Below are 25,255 nucleotides of genomic sequence, written 5' to 3'. Positions count from 1 at the left end.
TAACTTTTATGTTAAAAAACAGTGTGTCTTTCAAGTTAAAATGGATGAAGACAAAAACTTAGTGTCTACGCCTGAAGAAATATCAGTAATAGCACAAGAATCACTAAAAACAGGTAGATACCGTAGGTAGAAGTCCACTAGATGACATGAAAAATATTTGTTAAATTTACAATTTTATTTCAAAGTAAGTAAGTGTTTGGTCGTAGAAAAAGTATTGTATGCAACGTTGTTTAACTGAGTCAAAAAATACTCGTGGCGTCTTTATTAACAATTTTCGTCTTCGCCTCAAATTGTTACTCACGCCACTCGCCTTTTTTGACCCCTCTTAAACAACGGTTGCATAAAATACTATAAACTAGGCGTATTTAATAATTACATTATTTCTTGCCCCTAAAGTTATTTAACCTATTTAACTTTATTCAAAGTATTCAAACCTCTGCAACGTAAAAAGCGCCTTGGTAATAAAGCAGGCAATCTATCATCAATTTTACTTTGCTGCTCATTTTATGGCAGGCGCGTACATTATGCACGAAAGTTCAAACATTTGAAGCTAATCTTTCGTTTTATTTGCGTCCAAAGTACATTTAAACTGCGGTTTATAGCTTAGAATATGATGTAAAGGACTTTCGGATATGGTGGAAAACTTTATTTGAATATAAACCGTTTTATTACCTGGTAAACTCCCGGATGTTGAAGTTAGTTCTTAAGTCGTTAGGAAGCGGGAAATTACATATATAATAGGTCTTTTCATCTGTGTCAGTTTGTGTGAAATATTTAATGTTTGAAATAAATAATAACTTGACTTCATAGTCAAGTACCTAAATGATTAGATTTAAGAAGATTATCCATATACTTATCCAAAATTATCCTGACACCACAGAACATATTAAAGAGATTAGAATGGCTATCGCGCGCAGTTAGTATCGGAACCGGTGTCGCCACTCGTTCCTCTCCACATTTCCACATTTCTCGCGCAACGCTAGTAAAAACTTGTGTGCCTGGTGAATGGATACGCCTCCTTTAGACAGATTTGATGTCTGGCTTCTTAATCTGAACGTTATAGTGGCGCAAAAGGCATGTTTACGTTTTTCGGTCAGCGCGGGCGAGTACTAAATAGCATGCGAGCGTTTACTCATAACCGGCGGCGACACGTACCCTGCTCGCATCGCCATTCTACTGTGGTTGACACAATAACCCCAACTACCACCTTGTCTACCTAATACCTAAGCAGATCGAACTACCTTCTTTCTGCCCGCAACTTCGTCTGCATGAGATGATGATGATGATGAAAAACTATCCTCTGTCCTCCCGAGGAAGGCTCGGGCTTCAAACTATCTCCATACCAAATTTCATATAAATCGATTTAGCGGTTTAAACGTGATGAAGTAAGAGACAGACAGACTTTTAGTTGAGATTTGTATTTACAGTAAGAAAAGTTAAAAACATTAGTGAAACATATGCCAATTTGTATAGGCAAATATCACATTAGGAACGCTGAGGGCTGATATTTATGTCAAATTGAGTTCCTTTTAGGGATAAACAACTGATTTTGTATCCATGTTCATAACGCCACTCTATAGTTTATAAAAATCGAGCTGGTTTTTACAATAATCGCCATAAGTGGTCTGTCGCTGTCTATTTAGGCCATTTGAGATTTGGCACTAAAAATAAAAATTGCGACTGTTGTAGGTATAGTCACGCGCTCCGTGATTGTGACGCCACTTAGGGTTGTTGTGACGCCACTAAATTGAACTTTCCATAGCGTAAGTATGGAACAACCAATTTAGCTAGGACCCTAAATGGCGTAACAAGGCATTCGTATAGTCAATGTTGAATAGGTCCCCTGCTAATCACGTTGTCTTATGCAACGGAATAATTTTAAGAGCAAAGTCACGTGGCTTGCCCATGGCCTTTCCATGACCTTGGGTCTAAGGTTAACCCTATCCCTTCGACGGTCATAGAATACATTTAAACTAAGAAAGTTTCGTAAACAACCGGTTAATATAATAATAATTCAGCCTATATACGTCCCACTGCTGGACACAGGCCTCCTCTAATGCGCGAGAGGGTTTGGGCTATAGTCCCCACTACTCCCCACGCTCGCCCAATGCGGATTGGGGACTTCACCATACACCTTTTGGATTTCTTCGCAGATATATGCAGGTAACAACCGGTTAATCGTGAAAAACAATCTTATTCTACTACTTAATTAGCTTTATACTTTTGTATCACATCGTGCCCGGCAAACTTACAGCCTGCCTATGGACTCCTGCTACTCTAAGGCCCAACGTCCTATTTTAAGGACTTTGAAATGTAGTCTTTCCGGCCCAAGTTGCAAAACATTCATAGATTTCCAAATTTTTTTGAATTTTCATGAGTAAATTCTGATACAAGAGTAGGGATTATTAGGCACTTAAAAATACATTTATTAATATAAATTACTAAAAGACATATAGACAGGAATATAAAACTAAAACTAACTACAATTAAAATAACTAAAACTAAAAAATTTAAAAATCTATCAAAATTTGGTGCCCTCGGGAGGGTGCCCAATACGCAGGCAGCGTTCCCGCGCTGGATTGCGATTGCAATTCTCTTCGCAAGAAAGCTGCCCGCGCGGGGGTCGCCCGTTGCCTCCCTCAGCCGTTTCCCGAGCGCCTTGTGGAGCATCTGTGCGCATCTGCCCCACGAACCAAAAGCGTCTCGACGCCAAATACTTAGTATGCAAATACTAAAAATTCCCTTTGGTATATTGCTAGTTTCTTCTCAATACCTCAGTGCAGAGTTTATATGGAGACTAAAAGCCATTTAAAATATATCTGCAACATTAAACTTCACAAAGCGCTACCTCCAAAACTAGGCTAAGCCCTCTGTAATACAAAAACGTCGTAAGTGCCCAAGGCCAACATACAGAGTTACGACATTGCACACGTGGAGTTGGACAACTTGCCGGGCTGGTTATGTAGGTTTACGTCACGTACCTGTTATGGGTCCACGAGATGGGTACAGGTCGCACGAGACGAGTTTTTTAAGTGTTTTTTCGTGAATTTGGTGATACTTACCTACTTACTTTATGTGACGACCCGAAGTGTATCTTGGCGTCCGACACCAAAGACCGCCTTCCTTCTCTGTCCGAAGTCGCTTCAGTCCAATCGACGGCGCTGAGTTCGCTAAAATTTGCACTTCATCTCTCCAGCGGTAAGTACGGACCTCCTAGGTGCGACAATTCGACAAATGTCACTGTTGCTGACGTCACAGGCATCCATTGGCTACGGTTACCGCTTACCATCGGGCGGGCCGAATTCCTGTTTGCCACCATCATTGTATTATTTAAAAAAACTTTATTATATCGGCAAAAAACAGGTATTTCTCTTTCGAAGTTTATGATGATGATGATGACAATTTCGGTAATTCTTGACACGAAATGAGTTCTGTGTCGGAATTTCGTGACAATTGTCGTGTTTCTTGTGACAATTGTCATTAGCTTCGCAAAATAAGTACTTATTTATTGGCGATATAATGGAGTTTTTTTTTAATTAATATGTTGGTGGCAAACAAGCACACCGCCCGTCCGATGTTAAGCGGTTACCGTAGTCTATGGAGGCCTGTGACGTCAGTAACAGTGATGTCGACAATTTTCGCACCTGTCACCGTGGTGAAATAGGGGCCAGAAGGTCTTCGGCCATTTGGTACGCCAGAGTAGACCAGGTATGCCATTCAGACGCAGCCTACGCTTTGAATATGAGCCCGTGCCATGAGTCATTGACAGTGTCAAAACTGACATAAACGCTTTCAAGAACGTAATTTACTTTCTATACATCTCGCTTTCACTAATATGCGAGTACGAGCGAGATGCATAGAACAGAGATGTACAAAATGGTTTTAAAAAAGCATTTAAATACAAAATGCAAAATACTTTTCAGATTTACTATTTCAAATGCAAAATACCAAATAGTTTTGCGTTTTGTATTTCAAATGCTAAATGCAAAATAGGTATTTTCAAAATACTTTTTCAAAATAAAATGGACGTAGTTACAGGTAAAAGATCCAATCCACAAAATTACCAAAACATGAGTTAAGTATACCAGAGAGGTCTCTATGGTGTCTATTTTCATTCAGCAAAAACAGGCCCAGTTTACACTGCGTTTTTATATTTTAATCAACATGGGATACCATCCCACATGTAGGACGGGTTAAAATATATATTCGCTAATAAGTATCCATTTCTCTTGGAACCTTTTAGTTATATTCGATCAATTAGGGAACTGCTCCACATTTATTTTATCGAAAGAAATCCAACCTGCTTGGATCATTTTTAAGAAAATGTAATTCACACTTTTTATCCTTAATATTATTAACGAAAATGATCCAATTCATTTGGATCCTTTTGAGAAATAAAATCTACTACACTAAAATCCTTCATATAAACAGCAAAAAGAATTCATCTCACTTGGATCACTAAGTTAAGAGCTGTTGTCAATTCTACTTTGGTGTGATAATGATCAGCACAAACGATCCATGCAAGTATTTTTTTTAACAATTATGGCCTGGATACGACTCCTTTAAGCCAATCCATGTAGGTATACTTGATCAAGCAAATCTTGTCAGTAGAAAAAGACGCGAATTTTAAATTTTCTATGGCACGATAACCCTTCGCGTCTATAGTTGCACCAAGAAAAGTCTGCAGCGCGTTTGATAGCGCACACAGTGTAAGTGTTATTTATACGTCATAATTTCATAGAAGTTTGACGTTTAAAATGACACTTTCTGACTTTACATTTTTTTTAATTTGCCGCCTTTTTCTACTGACAAGATTTGCTTGACCACTTTGACCAGCTATATTTTTAAGATTCCTTTCTAAATTCTAATGGCATTATTTTTAACTATTATGATCAAGTCCTCACTGCTAATTGTTTACTGTAAGTATTGGCTTGGACCAATATGCAATAATTGTAAAAATGTGCAACAACCCAAACCATTTTTTTTTATTGACACTACTTACAATTTTTATTTAACGGTAAACATAAAAACGACCCAACGCGGTATTATAGTTGGTAAAGCAAATCGTGTCAGTAGTAAAACGCGGCAAATTTAAAAAAATGTAGGCGCGAAGGATTATCGTCCCATAGAAAATTTGAATTTCGCGACTTTTTCTATTGACAAGATTTGTTTGACCAGCTATAACTGTTAAATTATCACTAAAATAATAAAATAGGTTTTTGATAATTTATAAATAATAAAACACGCAAAAATAATTAAATATATTTTGAATTCGTCTCCTACGTTTTTAGCAAGTTATACATAGTATGTCAAACAACTTTCTCAGTAAAAAAGGTGCGAAATTCAAATTTTCTATGGGACGATAACGCTCCGTGCCTATGTTTTTTAAATTTGCCGCTTTTTTCTACTAACGGAAATGGCTATAAAAGTCACAAACTTTGGTAATTTGTTCTCTTTTTGGTAACTTGCAACACTGTTCGTGTCATAGTGTTGCTGCGCATTGATAAATTTAATCGTGAGACAGTAATTATGTTTTTTTTTAGGGTTCCGTACCTCAAAAGGAAAAAACGGAACCCTAATAGGATCACTCGTTTGTCTGTCCGTCCGTCTGTCATAGCCTATTTTCTCCGAAACTACTGGACCGATTAAGTTTAAATTTGGCACACATATGTAAGTTTGTGACGCAAAGATGGATGTGTAACGTAAATAAATGAATTTTAAATATGGAGGTCATTTTTGGGGGGTAAATGAGAAAATTAAAAAATAAAGTTTTTCAAACTATATCGTGTTATATATCAAATGAAAGAGCTCATTGTTAGGATCTCAAATACATTTTTTTTATAATTTTAGGATTAATAGTTTAGCAGTTCTTCAAGAATATAGGCAATAAATGACCATTCCCCCCCTTATCTCCGAAACTACTGGGTCTAAAATTTTGAAAAAAATACACAAAATAGTTCTTTACCTATAGATGACAGGAAAACCTATTAGAAATGTGCAGTCAAGCGTGAGTCGGACTTATTTAAATTATAAACTCTAAATTTAAAACGGTAATAGGTAATTTTTAAGAAATTTTGTGATCATTATTAGGTTTAATACTGTTTAGCAAACCTAATTTCATTTTTTATGGTAAAATAATACATAATAATTAATTAAATTGTTTTTAATAATAATATATTTATGATTTTTATCCAATTTTATTGAATGGATCCTTATTGCATAATTTAAAAAAAAACGAGAGTCTATGAAAAGTGTATTTTTATGAAAAGGATCCAACCAACATTTGGTCAAATATCTCGACAAATGTTGCATGAAACTGAACAATGTATCTATAAATATATAAAAGGCGAATTGGCTCGTTTTTCATCCAAACACATAGTATAAAAAATATCTACCAGTATAGAGGAATACCGGTTCAAACTTTAAACTGCCATAACTTTTGTTCAACTTTTTGTGGATTGGATCTTTTACCTGTAACTACGTCCAAATACCTTTTGACCAAATCTCAGATATTTTTATTTATTGTAGGTATTTGTCATGAGAAATAGAGACACAATGCCGAGCCGAACAAAAACGTCTAATAACATGGCACCTTATGCATGACATTTTGGTCATATTTATCAGTACGCGTATCAATAAATTCTGTTATGTTATTAATAATAATAATACTCAGGGCAGCTTGTGGCGAGCTGTTGGGGAGTAACGACCCCACGGACCCGAGTGCTCCCGAGAGTCGGTCAGGGTCTCCGTCTCCGGCGTGTCTTCGTCGGTCGGAGTGGACCCCAAGGGGACCCGCAGGACTCTCAGCTCTGGCTTGCCTTCATTAGCCGTCCAGAGAGGAGTCGTTAGAGCTATATGCTCCAGGGGTGGAAGTGAAAGATGCATAAGACGCGAGTTGGCACAGTGGCTGAACAGCCACTGGGTAGAAAGCGGCGCACCTCCCCCCCCCCCCCCTTTCGACACCCCCGAGCCGCTCAAACCGATGTTGCTCCAGGTCGTCTTCGCGACGGCAGTTTCAGGGGCCCATCTAGTGCGCGCCATACTTGTTAGAACGTGACATGGCATGGTGATAAACGATAAAAATGCTACCGTGCTACTAGGGCAGGTGTCCGTACGTCTTTGCAATAACCCAGTCTCATAGTCCACCCAAACTTCAATCCATAGACCGGTATTCTGTTCACTTTTTCTACAATAGTCCCAATGCCTGCTGAGACCGGTTCATGGGTGTCTATTGTTGCACCTGTGAACGGGTCCCAGCAGGCGTTCTACATGACATCAAAGCTCTCCAAAGGGCCTCTACGTGTTGAATCTATATCCCCACGCAAGCCTATCAAAAACCGGGATTTATAGGCCCGTGATCCCAAAAAAGGAGATATAAATAATAATACTCACTTAAAATAATGTAAAAAACTAGACTAATGAAAAGAGAGCAATACAAGCGTCATTCGTTCATTTCATTTTGTTTGACTGGTAATGTTGGCTAAACTTAATCACAAAGTATTTTGCATTTTGAAATGAATATAAAAAATGCAAAATACATCTCGAAAAGAATTTCAAATAAAATACAAAATGTTTTTTACTAAAAGGCATTTAAATGCAAAATACAAAATAGGTATTTTGCATTTTGTATTTGCATTTTAAATAGAAGTATTTCAAATAAATCGCATCTCTGGCATAGAAAGTAAGTTACGTTCTCGATCAGCGTTTATGTCAGTGCCAAACTGGTGGTAGTGATCCTGGTACCTATAAAAAATTACGAGGATGGTATGCTAACCCCCATAAAATCATTCCGCAGCTCGCAGTGAACTTGTTAAAGTAAATATGTATGTATTTATGAAAATATCTGGGAGACCGAGCTTTGCTCGAAAACCATAAAAACTCAAAAATGCGCGTTTTTCCAGAGATAATATGGAACTAGACCGGGCCGGGGCCGGGCCGGAGCATCCGGCGCTTCATTTTCTATGGAAAGCACCACGTGATCACCGATCAGCCGTCATAAAGAATTACATGTCAGACGCCTCGGCTCGGACGCGGCCCGGTCTAGCGTGAGTCATCCTTTATCCTGTTTTTAGGGTTCCGTAGCCAAATGAAAAAAAACGGAACCCTTATGGATTCGTCATGTCTGTCTGTCTGTCTGTCCGTCCGTATGTCACAGCTACTTTTTTCCGAAACTATAAGAACTATACCGTTGGAACTTGGTAAGTAGATGTATTCTGTGAACCGCATTAAGATTTTCACACAAAAATGGAAAAAAACATTTTTTGGGGATTCCCCATACTTAGAACTGAAACTCAAAAATTTGTTTTTCATCAAACCCATCATACGTGTGGGGTGTCTATGGATAGGTCTTCAAAAATTATATTGAGGTTTCTAATATCATTTTTTTCTAAACTGAATAGTTTGCACGAGAGACACCTCCAAAGTGGTAAAATGTGTGTCCCCCCCCTGTAACTTCTAAAATAAGAGAATGATAAAACTACAAAAAATATATGATGTACATTACCATACAAACTTCCACCGAAAATTGGTTTGAACGAGATCTAGTAAGTAGTTTTTTTTTAATACGTCATAAACCCCCTAAATAGGCACGGAACCCTTCATGGGCGAGTCCGACTCGCACTTGGCCGCTTTTTCTACAATTTGATGATTTATATCATTCTGTCAGAATTACCTAACGTAGAATTTTTAAAATACCTACGTCACTAAAACTGGTTACGCAAATTTTCAAAGTGAAGCGCATAAAATTTGAAAACAAAGATAATAATATATGTATATTTAATATTTACACGCACAGGAAAACCGTGAAAAATATAAAGAATTCAAGGAAAAAAAAAGGTGGGTAAATGAGTTTTATTTTATAAATGAGTTTTATTATAAGAAGAATCTTATGTTTTTAGGGTTCCGTAGCCAAATGGCAAAAAACGGAACCCTTATGGATTCGTCATGTCTGTCTGTCCGTCCGTATGTCACAGCCACTTTTTTCCGAAACTATAAGAACTATACTGTTGAAACTTATTGGTAAGTAGATTGTATTCTGTGAACCGTATTAAGATTTTTACACAAAAATAGAAAAAAAAACAATAAATTTTAGGGTTCCCCAAGAACTGAAACTCAAAAATTTTTATTTCATCAAACCCATACGTGTGGGCTATCTATTGAGGTTCCTAATATCATTTTTCTCTAACCTGAATAGTTTGCGCGAGAGACACTTCCAAAGTGGTAAAATGTGTGTGTGTGTGTGTGTGTGTGTGTGTGTGTGTGTGTGTGTGTGTGTGTGTGTGTGTGTGTGTGTGTGTGTGTGTGTGTGTCCTGTAACTTCTAAAATAAGAGAAAGATACAACTAAAAAAAATATATGATATACATTACCATGCAAACTTCCACCGAAAATTAGTATGAACGAGATCTAGTAAGTAGTTTTTTTTAATACGTCATAAATCCCCTAAATACGGAACCCTTCATGGGCGAGTCCGACTCTCACTTGGCCGCGTTATTTAAACATTAAGGGGGAATATACATTGTACATACCTCTAGAGCAGCGGTCGGGAACAAGCGGCCCGCGGACCTCTCACTTGCGGCCCGCGAGCCTCCCTGGCTATTTTGTATGTAATATTGACAAACGAACAATGTCTGATAAAGTCATAAATATTAACAAAGTGCCGCCCGCGTCAACTTCGTTAACTACTATGTGGCCCTTGACTGCTAAAAGGTTGCCGACCGTTGCTCTAGAGTCTAAAAGCTGTATAAGGCAAATTGTACAGGTCATCAAAAAAAAACAACAAAACATAGATATATGATACATTGATAATATAGGTACGAGAATTGAAGTCACGCACACACAACAACAAAATCATGTAAGTACCTACATAATAAGTAATAATGATAGAGATGTGTGGCCACAGACTTAAATATTAAGTCTGTGTGTGTGACTCTTAAATCTCTTTTTGAATTAGTTTTTTTTGTGGTGCAATTTATAATATTTACTTTACGTACTTACTTACTTTGTTACTCCTCTGCTATAATTAACTCTTTGCCTAAGTACTTACAGTTAAGGCAATCGAATATTGTACAGTAAGAAAATATACATAATGTAATTTTAAATTAATACCAGCACTCATTAAATATATCTTCTTAAAGAAGACATAAAAGCGTTCATAAGTAAAGGGTCACCTTTATTAAACCTTAACCTTATTATAATAGTCAGGTCAGATTTATTCGATTTTCCTTTTATGCAAAAGGAAAATAAGCCGTCAATCTTATTAAACGTCTGAGCACACTGCGGTCCTTAATAAGAAAAAATATTTGAGTAAAGAATTTTACGGTTTTGCGAAACTTTAACTAAATACCTCAAAGAGATATTCTAAGATGATACCCATTTTCTCTTAGCTATTAAGTTCATTAGGCACTAAGAATACAAGATGATTGAATACAGACTTAAGCAGGATCAACCCTTTCGCGAGTCACAGACATACTCGATGAAACATGTCGAGCAATTTCCGACTCAAAATACGTAATCTCCAGCTTTCATTCTTAAATTTAATGCATAAATAAATAATCTAAACACGGTTACAAATAGTTTTAATTGTCATTAGATCACAATACATACAGTGCGTCGAAAACGACCCTTAGTTTTCGACCCATGAATAAATGTTTAAATGTAGTTTTTATAAGAATCTTTCAGGTTCCCACATATCCAAAAATTCATGAAATCTGAGACCAAAAATAGTTCTGAGCATACCAATATAAAAACTACAATGTGGCTACCACCAGTTTGGCACTGACATAAACAATATCGAGAACGTAACTTAATACTTTCTATGCATTTCGCTCGTACTCGCATATTAGTGCAAGCAAGATGTATAGAAAGTAAATTACGTAGAAGTTAGCGTATATGTCAGTTTTGACACTGTCAGTGACTCATGGTACGGGTACCGAAGTCAATGTGATTGAGCCTTAAGTCGAAATCCTTCCTCACGGCGAACTCCCGCGCAGTTGACCTGCGCGCTTCGGCTTAAGCGCCAGGCTACAAAATAATATAATGGTGTTTAGTTTGTGAATTAAATACAATTTTTTTGAAATAAAAAAATTATTTTTTAAGCTGTTGTGATACTTAGTGACAAAATAATTTGGTAAGTTTTTTATTTAATTTTTTATACTCCTGTACTTTTATTTGTCATTTAAAAGGTCGTACACACACCTTTAAACCCTTACCTTATACTTGTCAAGACAAGTCTTTATTAGTCTATTCCCCAAAAAAGAATTTGTGCATACACGCACTATCTTTTTGGCGATTTTACGATATTCGTGTAATTACCACTTAAAAAATATTGAATGAAATACAGTGTTTCATTCATTCATTCATTCTTTTCCCATCCGTACCCTCCATGTTTGCTACTTCTTGAATTAAAAATATTTGTTAAATTTACAATTTTATTTCAAAGTAAGTGCTTGGTCGTAGAAAAAGTATTGTATGCAACGTTGTTTAACTGAGTCAAATTTTTTGGCGTCTTTATTAACGCCACGCACGCCACTCGCCTTTTTTGACCTCTCTTAAACAACGGTTGCATAAAATACTATTGGAGACAAGATCAGTAAATTTTATTTTGATTGGCTGGTAGATAATGCCTTTAGGCATTATATCTGCCATTTGTAATTTTTTTTTTGTATTTTGTGTAATAAAGTTTAAATAAATTAATTCAGACTAGAGATAGGGGTAGGATCTTACATTGGAAAACGCTCGTTAAGCCGCTGGACTTGATTGTAGGTAATTACCTAACAAATTTGGTATGGACATAGTTCGAATACTTCGAATCGAAGCCCGGGGGTTTTTATCAGTTATCATCATATTTACACGCAGAAAAAGTTGCCAGCAGAAACTAGTAAGATTATGTATACTAGGTACAAAAAATAAAACTAGGTACTACAGTGAAGCATTAAAAAAAAACTCGATATCCACCGGTAAAAAAAAAACTAATTATGCCCGGTTTGCCTACTAATAAATTTTACTCGGAGCCACTCTGGTTTGTGTTATAAATATTGTATATTTTATAGCTATTTCATATTTATATCTGACATGTGATGTTGATAATGGTGGCTTTGTTCAGATATTTATAAATACCTACCTTGGCCGGGTCTCTATTGTTTCCCAAATCGTTTTAAGCCATACCTAATGTATTGTTTGGCAGCATTTTCGTTAGTCATAATTCATTAGGTTCAGAAACGCGTCGCTTTTCAGGATTACCATAAAACAAACCTAACCTATCTATAGGACAACCTAACGAAAATCCTGAAATGTTAACGGTTTCAGTTTTATGACTAATGATAATATGACAAACAATACATTATGACTTAAAACTTTATGGGAAACAACGGGACCCCACCTTGGCCACTCCGATATACTCGTATCAGATGGCAATTTAACTGTACGAAAATTGCTTTTGGCTTAGGCCCGATTTACACATTAATTAGTGCTAGTAAGCTTAAAATAAATTTAAAAGTGGAAAAATTACTGCCTTGGGTGAGACTTGAACTCACGGCCTCTGGATCGATACTGCAGCGATCTGCCAACTGAGCCACCAAGACCTCATCCATAGCCAGTGAATCTTTCCACCATATGGATCTAGGCTATGATGTAACCAGTCAGATGGCGAAACTGAAGTGGGAGTGGGCTGGACATGTGGCCCGTAAAGACGGCTCGCGCAAAAGGCTGGTAGAGTGGAAACCGTAGGGAGAGTCACGCCCAGCAGAAAACCAAAAATGCGTTGGTGTGACGACATCTAAAGAAAAGCTGGATCGAAATGGGTACAAAGAGCACAAAATAGAACAGAATGGCAAAAATTGCAGGCAACCTACATCTCAAAGATTGAAAAGGGCTAAAAAGAAGAGAGAGAGAGAGAGGAGACGTGTGGGAACCAACCATAGCATTGGTTGTAATCCACCGGAGCAGAAAAGAGAACACTTACCTCCGCCTCAGTGAAAAGCAGCTCTTGCCGCAATCGGGAGGGAATTGTGTAGGTACAACTTCGCCAATTTGCAACAGGTTTTTTGACTAGTCCATAGTTCAGCAAACCTTAAAAAAACGAGAGATAACTGGTTTTCAAGGTGATACGAGAGCACATGTACTTACATATTAAGCTGCTGTCGCTACCAGAGAGTTAGCTATCAAAGATGTCAAGGACTAAATGATGGCTCACGCTGAACCGGGCCGGGCCGGGATACAATTTCTTTCTTGCCTATGGGATCAGTTCGTAATCTCATAATCTGTCAGTCTGATAGAGGTACCTATTATTTTAATAAATTACAAACTATCGGAAACAAGAAAGACAAATAAGACCATTATATATACTGCATCATGAGTTTTTTTTAATGAGACTAATTAACAAAATTCCTACTTTAATAAAACCGAGTAAAAAAATTACTTATTTTTATTATCATGTGACCCGGTAAGGTTAAGGTTTTTTATTTGCTACTTGTACCTACTTGTAATAAAATAATTTACAAAGATCAAGCAAATAAAACGTTTTTTTTTATAGCAAAACAATTTTATGTAATTGGAGTAAACATCAATTTGGCCCAATTTAAGTGTTAAGGAGGTCTGCAATTAAAGCAAATTGATACAATCATTAATTAAATAATTAGTTTGTCCTTGAAGGAAAATCTAGATTAGTGCCCTATATTTTAGATTTTATAGATACAATGTTTTTATCAGCGGCTTTGGGATACCTAGACGTTTTCATGCCTCAACGTTTATTTTTATTAAGTTCAAGTTCATAATATACTTTATTCATGATTAGGTAGGCCTAGCAACCAGCACTTATGAATCGTTAAAAAATGTTTCATAATTTCTATTGTCGCTCAAACTAAAGGGGCCCACTGATAATCAGTCCGCCGGACGATATCAGCCTGTCAGTTAAACCCAAAACATCTCCAAACCTGTCACCAGCTCCAAACGGTATCGGCCTGTCAGTTGTTCGGAACTGTCAACTTTTTGTTCGAACTGACAGGCCGATATCGTCAGGCGGACTGGTAATCAGTGGGCTCCTTTAGACGGTTTATAACGGTGTCAAAATTCCTCCTTATTTGGTTACAGTTAAAATGTCCAAAGCGGTGAAACAGTTCCCGATCGAGCAGGAGTACGCCAAGAACCCGGATATAGCGCCGGAAGATATTCAGAAGTTGCGAGAATGGGTGAAGAATCAACCACATCTGCCAGAGAAGTACCTCGACGGTGAGTTATAGAGTAGATAAAGTGTTATAGTACATCAATAACAGACGTATCGCCGGAATACATACAGAAGTTGCGAGAATGGCTGAAGAATCAACCACATCTGCCAGAAAAGTACCTTGACGGTAAGTTATACTGTAGATAAAGTGTTATAAGTATATCAATAAGAGACGTATCGCCGAACGACATACAGAAGTTGCGAAAATGGGTGAAGAATCAACCACATCTGCCAGAAAAGTACCTCGACGGTGAGTTATAGAGTAGATAAAGTATTATAGTATATCAATAACAGACGTATCACTGGAAGACATACAGAAGTTGCGAGAATGGCTGAAGAATCAACCACATCTGCCAGAGAAGTACCTCGACGGTAAGTTACACATAGATTAGTGTCGATCTCGAGCGAGCGATTCAACTGTACTGCACGCAGCTTGACAAAGTCAAATATTGTAATGTCGCGCAGGAGGATTGATATTAAGATATTTTGGAGACGCCACCTCATTACGCGCGCAGCAGCGACGCCCCAATGTCGGCTGTAATATGAGGTGGTGAAATACAAAGAAATACAAATACAAATATCAACGCGGCAACGCAGCGAGCGTGATGGGCACCTTTGCGTCAGGGACAGCCCGGGACGGGTTTAAGTAAGTAGTTATTTTTTATATTTTTAGTTTGTATTTATATTTAAGTTTTTGCAATAAATGATTCAATATCATAGAAAGTTTATAATATAATAATGTGTGTAGATAAATTAGTGTGTGTAACTGTACATAATTAGACATTAAAACACTCGTGTGGTACTTTTAAGAAACGAACGAAGTGAAGTAAAACCACACTCGTATTTTAATGCCTTTCATTATGTAGTATATAGTCACATAAACTACTATTAAATAATAGGAAATGAATTTTATATCAGTTGTACAAAAGTCTCGAAATTACTGTAGGATAATAGGTACTTATTTATTAAATATACAAAATTGTACATAATGTTCATTTAAATTATTTCCCTTAACTATGGTACATTAGACCGAGTAATTGATGTTTATAAAATTGTTCGTTCAAGGACAAAACTTATTTTAAAAGACCTAACTATTTGAATATAATAGTTTTTTTGGATACATAGCAGAATGTGCAAGTCGCAAAATGAGCACTAGTGCAAATCGCAGAAGGTGCAGGTAGTAAAACGTGCAGATCGTAAAACGAGCAGGTCGCGAAATGTGCAAATCGTACAAAGTGCAGGTCGCGAAATGTGCAAATCGTAAAAAGTGCAGGCCGCATAATGTGCAAATCATAAAAAGCGCAGGTCGCCAAATGTGCAAATCGTAAAAAGTGCAGGTCGCAAAAGGTGCATATCGTAGTGTCGTTTGCTTTGTGTGTCGTCCCTAGTTTAACTGCATGGTACAAAGTCCAACGGGCACATTTCAAAGCACTGCACAGGTTTGTTTCAAAATATTTTAACATTCGGTAATCAACAGAAGCCTTATTGGCAACGATTACGCTTTTTGGACCTGTAGAATCTGAGCTCTATTTCAAAATCTACACATTTTGCGACCTGCTCATTATGCGATCTGCTTGCACATTTTGCGATCTGCTCATTATGAGATCTGCACATTTTGCGATCTGCTCATTATGAGATCTGCACATTTTGCGATCTGCTCATTATGAGACCTGCACATTTTGCGGTCTTCTCATTATGAGATTTGCATATTTTGCGATTTGTTCATTTTACGTAGCCTGCACATTTTGCGACTTGGACATTCTGCTATGTATCCCTCATATTTTATTTGCGACTCAAAAGTTACCAATTTCTATCGAGTGTACTTATAGTTATTGTTAAACACGAGCGAATGAGTGTTTCTAAACAGAAAAAATAACATTAGATAATATTCTTATAAAAAAAACCGGAAAGTGCGAGTCGGGCTCACGGAGGGTTCCGCACCATCAACAAAAAATAGAGCAAAACAAGCAAAATAAACAAGCAAAAAAACGGTCACCCATCTAAGTACTGACCCCGCCCGACGTTGCTTAACTTCGGTCAAAAACCATAATACTTGAGACTACATATTAAGTCGATTCAAGCTAGAAAGGTCTGGGGTCTAGGTCCGAGCCGAGGCATCCAACACTTTGTTCTCTATAGCAAGCATCACGTGACCTATCGCCTATCATAGAAAACGAAGTGTCAGATGCCTCACCCGGACCCGGACCGTTCTAACGTCAGTCAATCTTTATTCAAACCCAAAGGAATTAGAATTCTAAGTAGTTATTGTAAAAACCTTAAAGCAATCATAGACTAGGAATCCTCTAGACGGAGTTTAGAGGAAATATTTCATGAAACCGATGCTGCCAAAAATACTGGGGTGCGGGGGACGAGGTGAGCGAGTTCCGTGCCGTGATTGGTCCGTTCAAAGACACGGACGTCACACAAATACACTTTGACTCGAAGATGGAGTAAAAGTACCGTATATTTGTGGCAGTGGGGGTAGCATTACTATGCTCAGTCTAGAGAATGTCTTATCTGTGCGTGCAATCTGCCTATTTTATGAGGACGCTTGACAGCAATCAATTTAATGACAGATAATTTTAGTTCGCGATATCCGTCACTGCGACCGCAGTGCGACAACTCTTAATAACTTATAATTACGAGAATACACGTTATTGTCATCGTACCCCGAGCGGTTGCCTCAGAGAACCGGTTTATATTGACCTTTCACCCTTTAAGGCGCTCGGGAAACGGCTGAGGGAGGCAACGGGCGGCCCCCGCGCGGGCAGCTTTCTCGCGCAGAGAATTGCAATCGCAATCCAGCGCGGGAACGCTGCCTGCATATTGGGCACCCTCCCGAGGGCACCAAATTATGATAGGTATTTTTAATTTTTAGTTTTAGTTATTTTAATTGTATATTGTAGTTATAGTTTGTTTTAGTTTTATATTCTATGTCTTTTAGTAATTTATATTAATAAAGCCTATTTCACCCATTAAAACTGGAGGTCGATTCTTTACATTTTGTTATATTTTTTATTCGGTTTTGATAAGACCTTGACGTTCGTCTTGGTGATTGGCGCGCATCTCATGCACGACTTTTAGTTTTGTTCGCATGCACCAATCAACGTGAGCGATTGTCAAGGTCGTATCAAAACCAGAGGCCTTACCATGATGTCCTGCGATTCTGTTTAGGACCTAAACTGAATCGCTAAAGGACGGAGCTATATATTATAACTTACTTATTAGTCGCTATAAGGACATCATTAACCAAAACCACAGAATAAATAATAGTACTAAGTACAGAAGACTCACTCTCTAACAAAACGCGTCTGTTACGATCAGCACAGATATTGCCGCTAGGTGGCGACAGCGCCACGCGCGGCTTATGGCTTTCCCCAAAATTGGGGCCGAACTTTTAGCTACCTGTAGCAAAGCGACGAAATCGCGGAGTGAGACACGCCTGCCAAAACCATAAAGAAAAACTAATTCGGGCTCCACCTCGGTTAATAATAATAATAAAATGTGTCATACATTCCGGCAATGTTATGCCGCTGATTTCTATGGGAGAGCCAAAATTCTTTGGATGATAAATATTTAATAACATTCATTTGAATTTAATTTGGTTTTATTTTGTTTGATATTTTACATTTAATATTTGCTTCGGGTTGGTCCCATTATAAAAGTTGTTCAGTATGACCTAAAGTCACTAAATTCCTACGCAGAGTATGGCTGATGGTGGATATTATACTTATTATTTTTATTAATTCATTTATTCATATAAACAACGTTACATTTATATTAAATGCGCCAAACTGGAGTAACCAGTTTATTAGCGCGTCGCCGCGCTGTACGGCTACCATCAGTTTGGCACTGACATAAACGCCATCGAGAACGTAATTCTTTCTATACATCCCGCTCGTACTCGCATATAAGTGCAAACAAGATGTATAGAATAGTATTTTATACAATCGTGATATAATGGAGAGCTTTTTAGTCGAGTACCGTGTTTAGGCAACGAAGCTTGCTGAGTTGCCTAAGTAAGGTACGAGATTGAAAACCTTGATTATATCACTATTGTATACAATACTTTTTCTACGAGTCAACAAAAAAAAATACTTAAAACTAGTAGTAGTAGTAGAAGAATCATATATGTAGGTAAAAAAACCAAAAGTATACAGCTAAGATGCGCGAGCAGCCGCGATACATTCATACTCTTACGCGACCCGACCCCGCGCCCCGCGCCCCCGGACGGTTGGTCAACGACACCTTCTCGTAACTCATGAGGCCCTGGTACTTGCTCCGCGCTTTCGATTGGTCAATTTCATTATAGTTGACTAAACTGTATCGAAATGAATATTATAGTTGACTAAACTGTATCGAAATGAATATTATAGTTGAGTTGGGGTCCCATAGTGAAAAAAGTATGCGATTTCACTTTGGTATACGAAGTCTTAATTCAAGCATTGCAGTCGACGAGTAGAAAAAGTAAATTACGTTCTCGATAGCGTATATGTCAGTTTTGACACTGTCAGTGACTCATGGTACGGGCTCTGTTTGTTTACAAACGTGAATTATTTATTACCTATATTGTTAGTATGAAAATAAGAAAGCATTCACCTTGCTAAGCTGTAAGAATAGCCGCTGACAGTGCGGCCAAACGTCAATTATCGCAGAAAACGTGCAAAACGCAAAATTATACGTTTTCCTCTAAGACAGTCGCTGCGATTTCATAAATTAACCTGTTTACTAGATAATGTCGGATAGAATAAAGCAAAACAAGTTTATTTTTTATGCAAAACTTAATAGTTTTGCATAAAAAATAAATTTGTAGTAGTTTATGTGACGGCTACGTAATGAATGGCATTAAAATATGTGTTTGGGATTATAAAACGAGCTGAGAGCGAGTACACGAGTATTTAAATGCCTAATTATGTAGAGTTACATCCCATCAAAAACATTACATGTAAAAAGGTGCAAGTCTCGCAACGCTTTTACTACAAAAAAGTTATGAGATATAATGTGAAACCAAATCGGTTATTTTAATCAGTGCCAGGGGGTGTTAAAACCGTATCAATAAGATATCTTTAATTTGTAATACGTATAATGACTTGGCCATCACACGGCTGCATAATGACAAAAGGATCATCGTCACCTATTAAAAATTATTCTAATTGAACATAACGCTAGCGCTAATTGCAGTTTGAGCATTACACATATTTACGAGTACGGTACGAGTAAAGCATTATGTGCGATTGCCAAGTCATTATATGTATTACAAATTAAAGATATCTTATTGATACGGTTTTAACACCCCCTGGCACTGATTAAAATAACCGACTTGGTTTCACATTACATCTCAAAACTTTTTTGTAGTAAAAGCGTTGCGAGACTTGCACCTTTTTACATGTAATGTTTTTGATGGGATCTCATCTCTTTTTGTAGGCAGTCCTTCTTTTCGGGTACTCATACCCATACTATGCATACACATATCATAACTAAACATATCTTCATTCATACTCACATCGTATATCGTAGTGTACCTTTACTTTACCTACTATTTGTAGGAACTGCAACAGTAACTGTGTAATATCATATATTTATATGGGATTACAAACTTACTTATGCAGTTCTTAGATCTTTAAAATGTGACTGATATTGCAATATTTTTAGGTTTACCCTTTATGTGGCCATAAAATCCTAACTCTGCACCAAATTTCAACTCTCTGAGTTTATGGGAAGTACTAATTCTATTCTGATGATCTTGAGTGAATGAATGAGTGTCATAAATGCGAAACTTTGCTTTCGCTTAACTTCGGAACTAAATGACCTACAGACTTGAAATTTTGGATTTTAAGTATGTGATTATAGCTTACTGGATCAAGAAAATTTCTGCGTTCTGGTCTTATCCAGAGGTTCTCAAATAGGGGCCTGAAAATGTGGCGAAATGGTTCCAGTAAAGGATGGTACGGCAGTGTTTGCTTCGCGCTCGACTTGGCGGGGGCACTGCCGTGCCCCCAGATACACTGCTTTATCTACACTCGTATTATGAGCTCTCTATGATGAATATATGAAGAACCGCATGTTACGACCGCCATTGCGGCATTTGATCTCACACTCAATTTAATCGTCATCTTTTACGAGCCGGAAAATTTATAAAACTTTGTACTATCGACGAAAGCATTTTTGTACTAACTAGAATATTTATTTAATGAATCATCATGTTTTCCCGCAGACCTGGATCTCCTGGTGACGTACCACTGCTGCGAGAACAGCGCAGAAGTAGCCAAGCAGGTGCTGGACCTGCACTTCACGCTGCGCACGCTGTTCACACCCTACTTCAAAGACCGCTGCTTCGACAAGAAGGCTGAATATACTCTGGAGACTGTGTAAGTTTCCCTAGACCTGGATCTAATGACGTACTGCTGCGAGGAGTAGCTGAGCACTTGGACCTGCACTTCACGCTGCGCACGCTGTTCACACCCTACTTCAAGGACCGCTGTTTTGACAAGAAGGCTGAATATATCCTGGGAACTGTGTAAGTTTCCTTAGACCTGGATCTAATGACGTACTGCTGCGAGGAGTAGCCGAGCACCTGGACCTGCACTTCACGCTGCGCACGCTGTTCATGCCCTACTTCAAGGACCGCTGCTTTGACAAAAAGGTTGAATATACCCTGGAGACTGTGTAAGTTTCCTTAGACCTGGATCTCATGACGTACTGCTGCGAGGAGTAGCCGAGCACCTGGACCTGCACTTCACGCTGCGCACGCTGTTCATGCCCTACTTCAAGGACCGCTGCTTTGACAAGAAGGCTGAATATACCCTGGAGACTGTGTAAGTATTCCACTTATTTAAGTTTCATTAAACGCGCTTGTAACGTTTGTTGAGCTCAATTAGTCAAGTCATACCATGTCAATAAACAAGTTGCGTTTCGTTCCCTACGCAGCGTTAGCGATTGACATGTTATCTATGGGGCCTGTTCTGTACACAACATAGTGTTTTTTATACTTTGTATATACCATTTTTTACGAGTATTATACCACAGCACAGTCGACAATTTTCCTTTGGCTTAAAATGACGTACGATTGAAATGGCAATGAATTCCCAGCACAGTTGAGGAAAACTGCAGACATTCAAACGGTATTGTTGATTATACAGTGTTCACTGTGACATAATTGCTTACAAGGACAAGGTTCACTTTGTGAATGGACATTAATTGTTGACCCACCTTGGGTTCATTTTACATTGGTCTTTCATAGCGATTGTATTGCTTACCAAATTCATTTGAACTCTAAATGGCCGTACCTACAGTATACTAAGCCTATTTAAGTTATAACGATTTAGCGACTTTACATGCAAATATAGCCCTTTTTATAGTGACAATAAAGTCGGTTGATTTAGCAAATCCTTCTTGCCAAAAGGGCGAATGAGCTGTGGAACAAACTATAATATACCTTCAAGTTATGAGCGTAGAGTTGTATTTTGGTGGGAAATTAAAGAAGGATAAAATGTCACGATAACAGGTAAACTTGAGTCAAAGATAACATCTTAGGGTAAATGTTAGATGTTTGATGTTTATACACAAGTATATACATAGTCGCTTTAAGAGGACATTCAAACTATACGAGTTATTAAGAGTGACAAGAACCTAGCCGACGCCATACAATCGAAGTTGTCAGTTAAGTTCTCATTTTAAAATGATATTCTGAAATAATGTTTATGTTGGTACTAGTTTTCGTTGCCTAAAATTGTTATGCAAAGAAACTCAGTGAGGTCACTCAAAAGTCGCAAGCCTAACCAATATGGTAATTAATATTACCATATTTACAAGTAGGTATAGACAAAACTCGTCAATGCCTACCACACGCGGTTTAAATACAGGCTTAGATGCATTAACAAAGACGACATCGCTAAAGGAAAATCTCTTTCAGACAAAAATTTGCTAGCGGTGGTAAGAAAAGAAAAAAAATTGTATGGATATATTCTCAGTCAATGCGGGGAAGACCGCATATAAAATGTATTGCTGGGAAGAACGTCATAGGTCAAGAGCTGTCGTATTTGTATACGTACGTCGATCAGACACATTCAGAAAGGAACAGCTTCGGTCCTTCTGCTCTACCGACCTTCTGTAAGTGGAGCATGTGTACAAATGCAAAAGTCAAAAGCGACGAAAGAGCTCGTAGACGGTCTTTCCTCATAGACGATCTTCTTCACCTTATTATTAATTGAATTGTATTTTTTCCAGGGTGTTCGCGCCCCTCCCCATGCCGCTGGTGCGCGGCTACCGCGGGTTCTACGCGCGCCTGATCGACCCTGACCCTCGTCACTTTAATTTCTTGGATGTCGTGCGCACGTTCATGATGGTGTTCGACCTGTGGCAGTACGAGGAGGGGAGCTGGCCAGGGTAGGTCATTATACATTTTTAGGGCAGTAGCCGGGATCGCAATTGCTTATAAGTAGACAAAGGCCGATTAAAAAGTGTCTTCCAGAGACACTTGACAGAGACAGATGCCACGAAAAGTCACGTCATCATTTCCATAAGCTTCCGACACTTCGTTTTCTATGACGGCTGATAGGTGAGCTTATAGGCCATTCATTATCACGAGGGATGCCATTTGAGCCGTGATAGCGGCAACACTAATGCAAAGTTGGGTAGGTAGTTACAATTTTCTTTCGCCTATCCATTTTAATAACCATTTTAATATCCATTTTGTTAACTCTGCAACTTCATATGATGTTGAATAAAACTTTTCTATGTCTATGTCTATGTCTTACACTTTTGATTAATAAAACTTTATAAGTATAATATTTTAAACTCTCGCGTTTTGTACACATATTTAATTACACAAACGGGTCTACGGGTCTTTCCGTGACCACAGCTGGTGCAACTCAGCTGAAACGTCGGAATTAAAGGTAAAAACAGTGAAATTATATCGCGGTAGACCCGTTTGTGTAATTAAATATTTATAAGTATATTTTGCTGTTTTCAGATTCGAGCTGATTGTAGATTTGGACACGGCAGTAGCCGGTCATCTCGCGAGGGTGGAAATTATGGCAATTCGTCAAGTATTATACTTTCTGCAGGTTAGTGTTCAACTTATAAACTATTCCTAATCTTGTAGTCCTTTCCCTTGTGGTAGTTCTATAGTTCAGACCTAGTAACCGCTACCAACTTTTAGTGTGAAGAATCAAAATCAATGAAAGCAGATTAGATATACTACATTTAATTCATACACTGTGTTCCAAAATATTCTATATTTTATGAGTTGTTACATTACATCTAGTCGTGTATTTCTTTACATAAGTATCTCATCGTTTTCTTACTAACTGCAGTGACCTTCTGATATTTTAATTACTATGGTATTCTTTAATTTTATTGTCTCAATCGAACTTTAAATAAATTTCCTTAAATGCACCATGCACGTTGTTGCTGACCCCATAGAAACTCTTTTTTTCTTTTCTTTGAGAGCCCCATACATCTGTGTAACCGCGCGCTCCACCCTCAAAACATGAACGTTTAAATAATTAAATAAATAAATAATAAATAAATAAATATTAGGGGACATCATACATAGATCAACCTAACCAAAACTAAGCAAAGCTTTTACTATGGGTGGGTTGTATATGTATAGTATCCATTTTATATTATTTTCAGGAATGCATGTTAGTGAAGCTAAAAGCGGTGCACTTCCTGAACGCGCCCGGCTGGATGGACAAGCTGATGATGATGCTGAAGCCCTTCCTCAAGAAGGACCTGCTGGAGCTGATCTGCATCCACCAGCGAGGGTCCGACAGCGTCTACAAGTACATCCCGAAGGCAGCGCTGCCGAAGGAAGCAGGGGGGGATTATAAGGATTTTGAAACTATTAAAGGTGAGTTTTGACCCTTTGACCGCCAAAGACGCGCGCAGCTACAACCCAATATCAACCTTCGTACATTCTGATAAGGTTCACGATAACGCGCCGCGCACGATAGTCGCGGTGTTCAAAGGGGTAATAACGGGAAGCAAGACTAGTTCCTTCATACAACTTTGGGTCTTTTTAACAAACACCAATGTCTAAATGACATACATATAGTGACAAACTATTATCAACAGTTTTTATGAATAATGTCACTATAACGGTAGTGTTGGGATTCAAACGAATGCTAGTGAGCATCGCTGCAAAAATCCGGACAGAACGTCGATTTTGACATTTTCAACGGCAATGCAGCCAGTAACGTCTCACCGCATTACTGCAGCTGCTGCTACTGGTGTAGTTTGAATCCGAACAGTACCTTATGTGCAAGAGTTCAAAAGTTTAACCATTATATTCATTCTGTAAATAATTTAAGATCTCAAAGGCCTCTCAAGAATCTACGCGCAAAAAGTTTGAACGTAAACATATTTGGTTCCAGAGGAGATCCATGAGCGACTCCAGAGCAACCGAGACTTTTTCCGCGATGAGAACCGGAGAAGAGTGAACGAGGCACTCCGGGAGGGCAAGAACACCACCGTTGAGAACCTGTTTGGTATCCAGGGCAGCTTCAAGAAGCTAGATATAGATTAAGTGTGGGAATATAGGCTTTTAGGTTATATGGTGTTTTATTCCTCCTCATTTCCTTTAGATCGGATGAACCAAACCATTAGCCAATTTATAATGAGTACTTAAGGAGTTATGATGGAACATCTGTTCCATGAACATTTTATTTTATTTTATTTGTTAGGAAATTTTACGGCTAGAGTAACAAGTTAGGTACTTAATGACATAATAGAAACAGAAAACCAATTACAAGTTACCACAGGTAGAAAACAAAATTAATTTCGCATGGGATATGTATTTCCAATATGACTAGGAACTCCGGTAGCCGTTTAAGAAGTATAACACGCTTACGGTAGATGTCGCTAGGGCCTCCATAAGGCTCATATATGGTGGAAATATTCGCTGTATTCGGTAAGGTCTTGGTAGCTCCGATGAAAGAGCACCGGGCTAGTGATCCGGTGGTCGTGTCGTAGGTTCAACTTCCACCCAAGACAGTGATTATTTCCACTTTTAATTTGTTTTAAAGGTTAATAG

The 25,255-nt window shown here is 38.1% G+C and overlaps 2 protein-coding genes and 1 long non-coding RNA gene across 4 annotated transcripts in view; 2 read left to right on the top strand and 1 right to left on the bottom strand.

Annotated features, from left to right (window-relative positions):
• The window catches only part of LOC134656868 (zinc finger BED domain-containing protein 4-like), a 188,667-nt gene that overhangs the window by 100,525 nt on the left and 62,887 nt on the right, over window positions 1–25,255 (top strand). The window lies entirely within an intron of this gene.
• Window positions 1–25,255, bottom strand: part of LOC134657024 (uncharacterized) — a 77,601-nt gene that overhangs the window by 18,056 nt on the left and 34,290 nt on the right. The gene's annotated exons all lie outside the window — the stretch shown is intronic.
• LOC134656938 (clavesin-1-like) lies at window positions 14,071–24,774 on the top strand. The gene is made up of 6 exons (XM_063512493.1): window positions 14,071–14,225; window positions 20,435–20,588; window positions 22,447–22,605; window positions 23,192–23,285; window positions 23,857–24,073; window positions 24,597–24,774. Exons 1-6 carry the CDS (start codon window positions 14,093–14,095, stop codon window positions 24,746–24,748), a joined length of 909 nt encoding a protein of 302 aa, XP_063368563.1. The 5' UTR covers window positions 14,071–14,092; the 3' UTR covers window positions 24,749–24,774.

Source organism: Cydia amplana, chromosome 19 (genome assembly GCF_948474715.1).
Source record: "Cydia amplana chromosome 19, ilCydAmpl1.1, whole genome shotgun sequence".
Taxonomy (NCBI): domain Eukaryota; kingdom Metazoa; phylum Arthropoda; class Insecta; order Lepidoptera; family Tortricidae; genus Cydia; species Cydia amplana.
The sequence above is the reverse complement of the archived record's forward strand: the minus strand, read 5'-3'. Positions and strand labels throughout refer to the sequence as shown.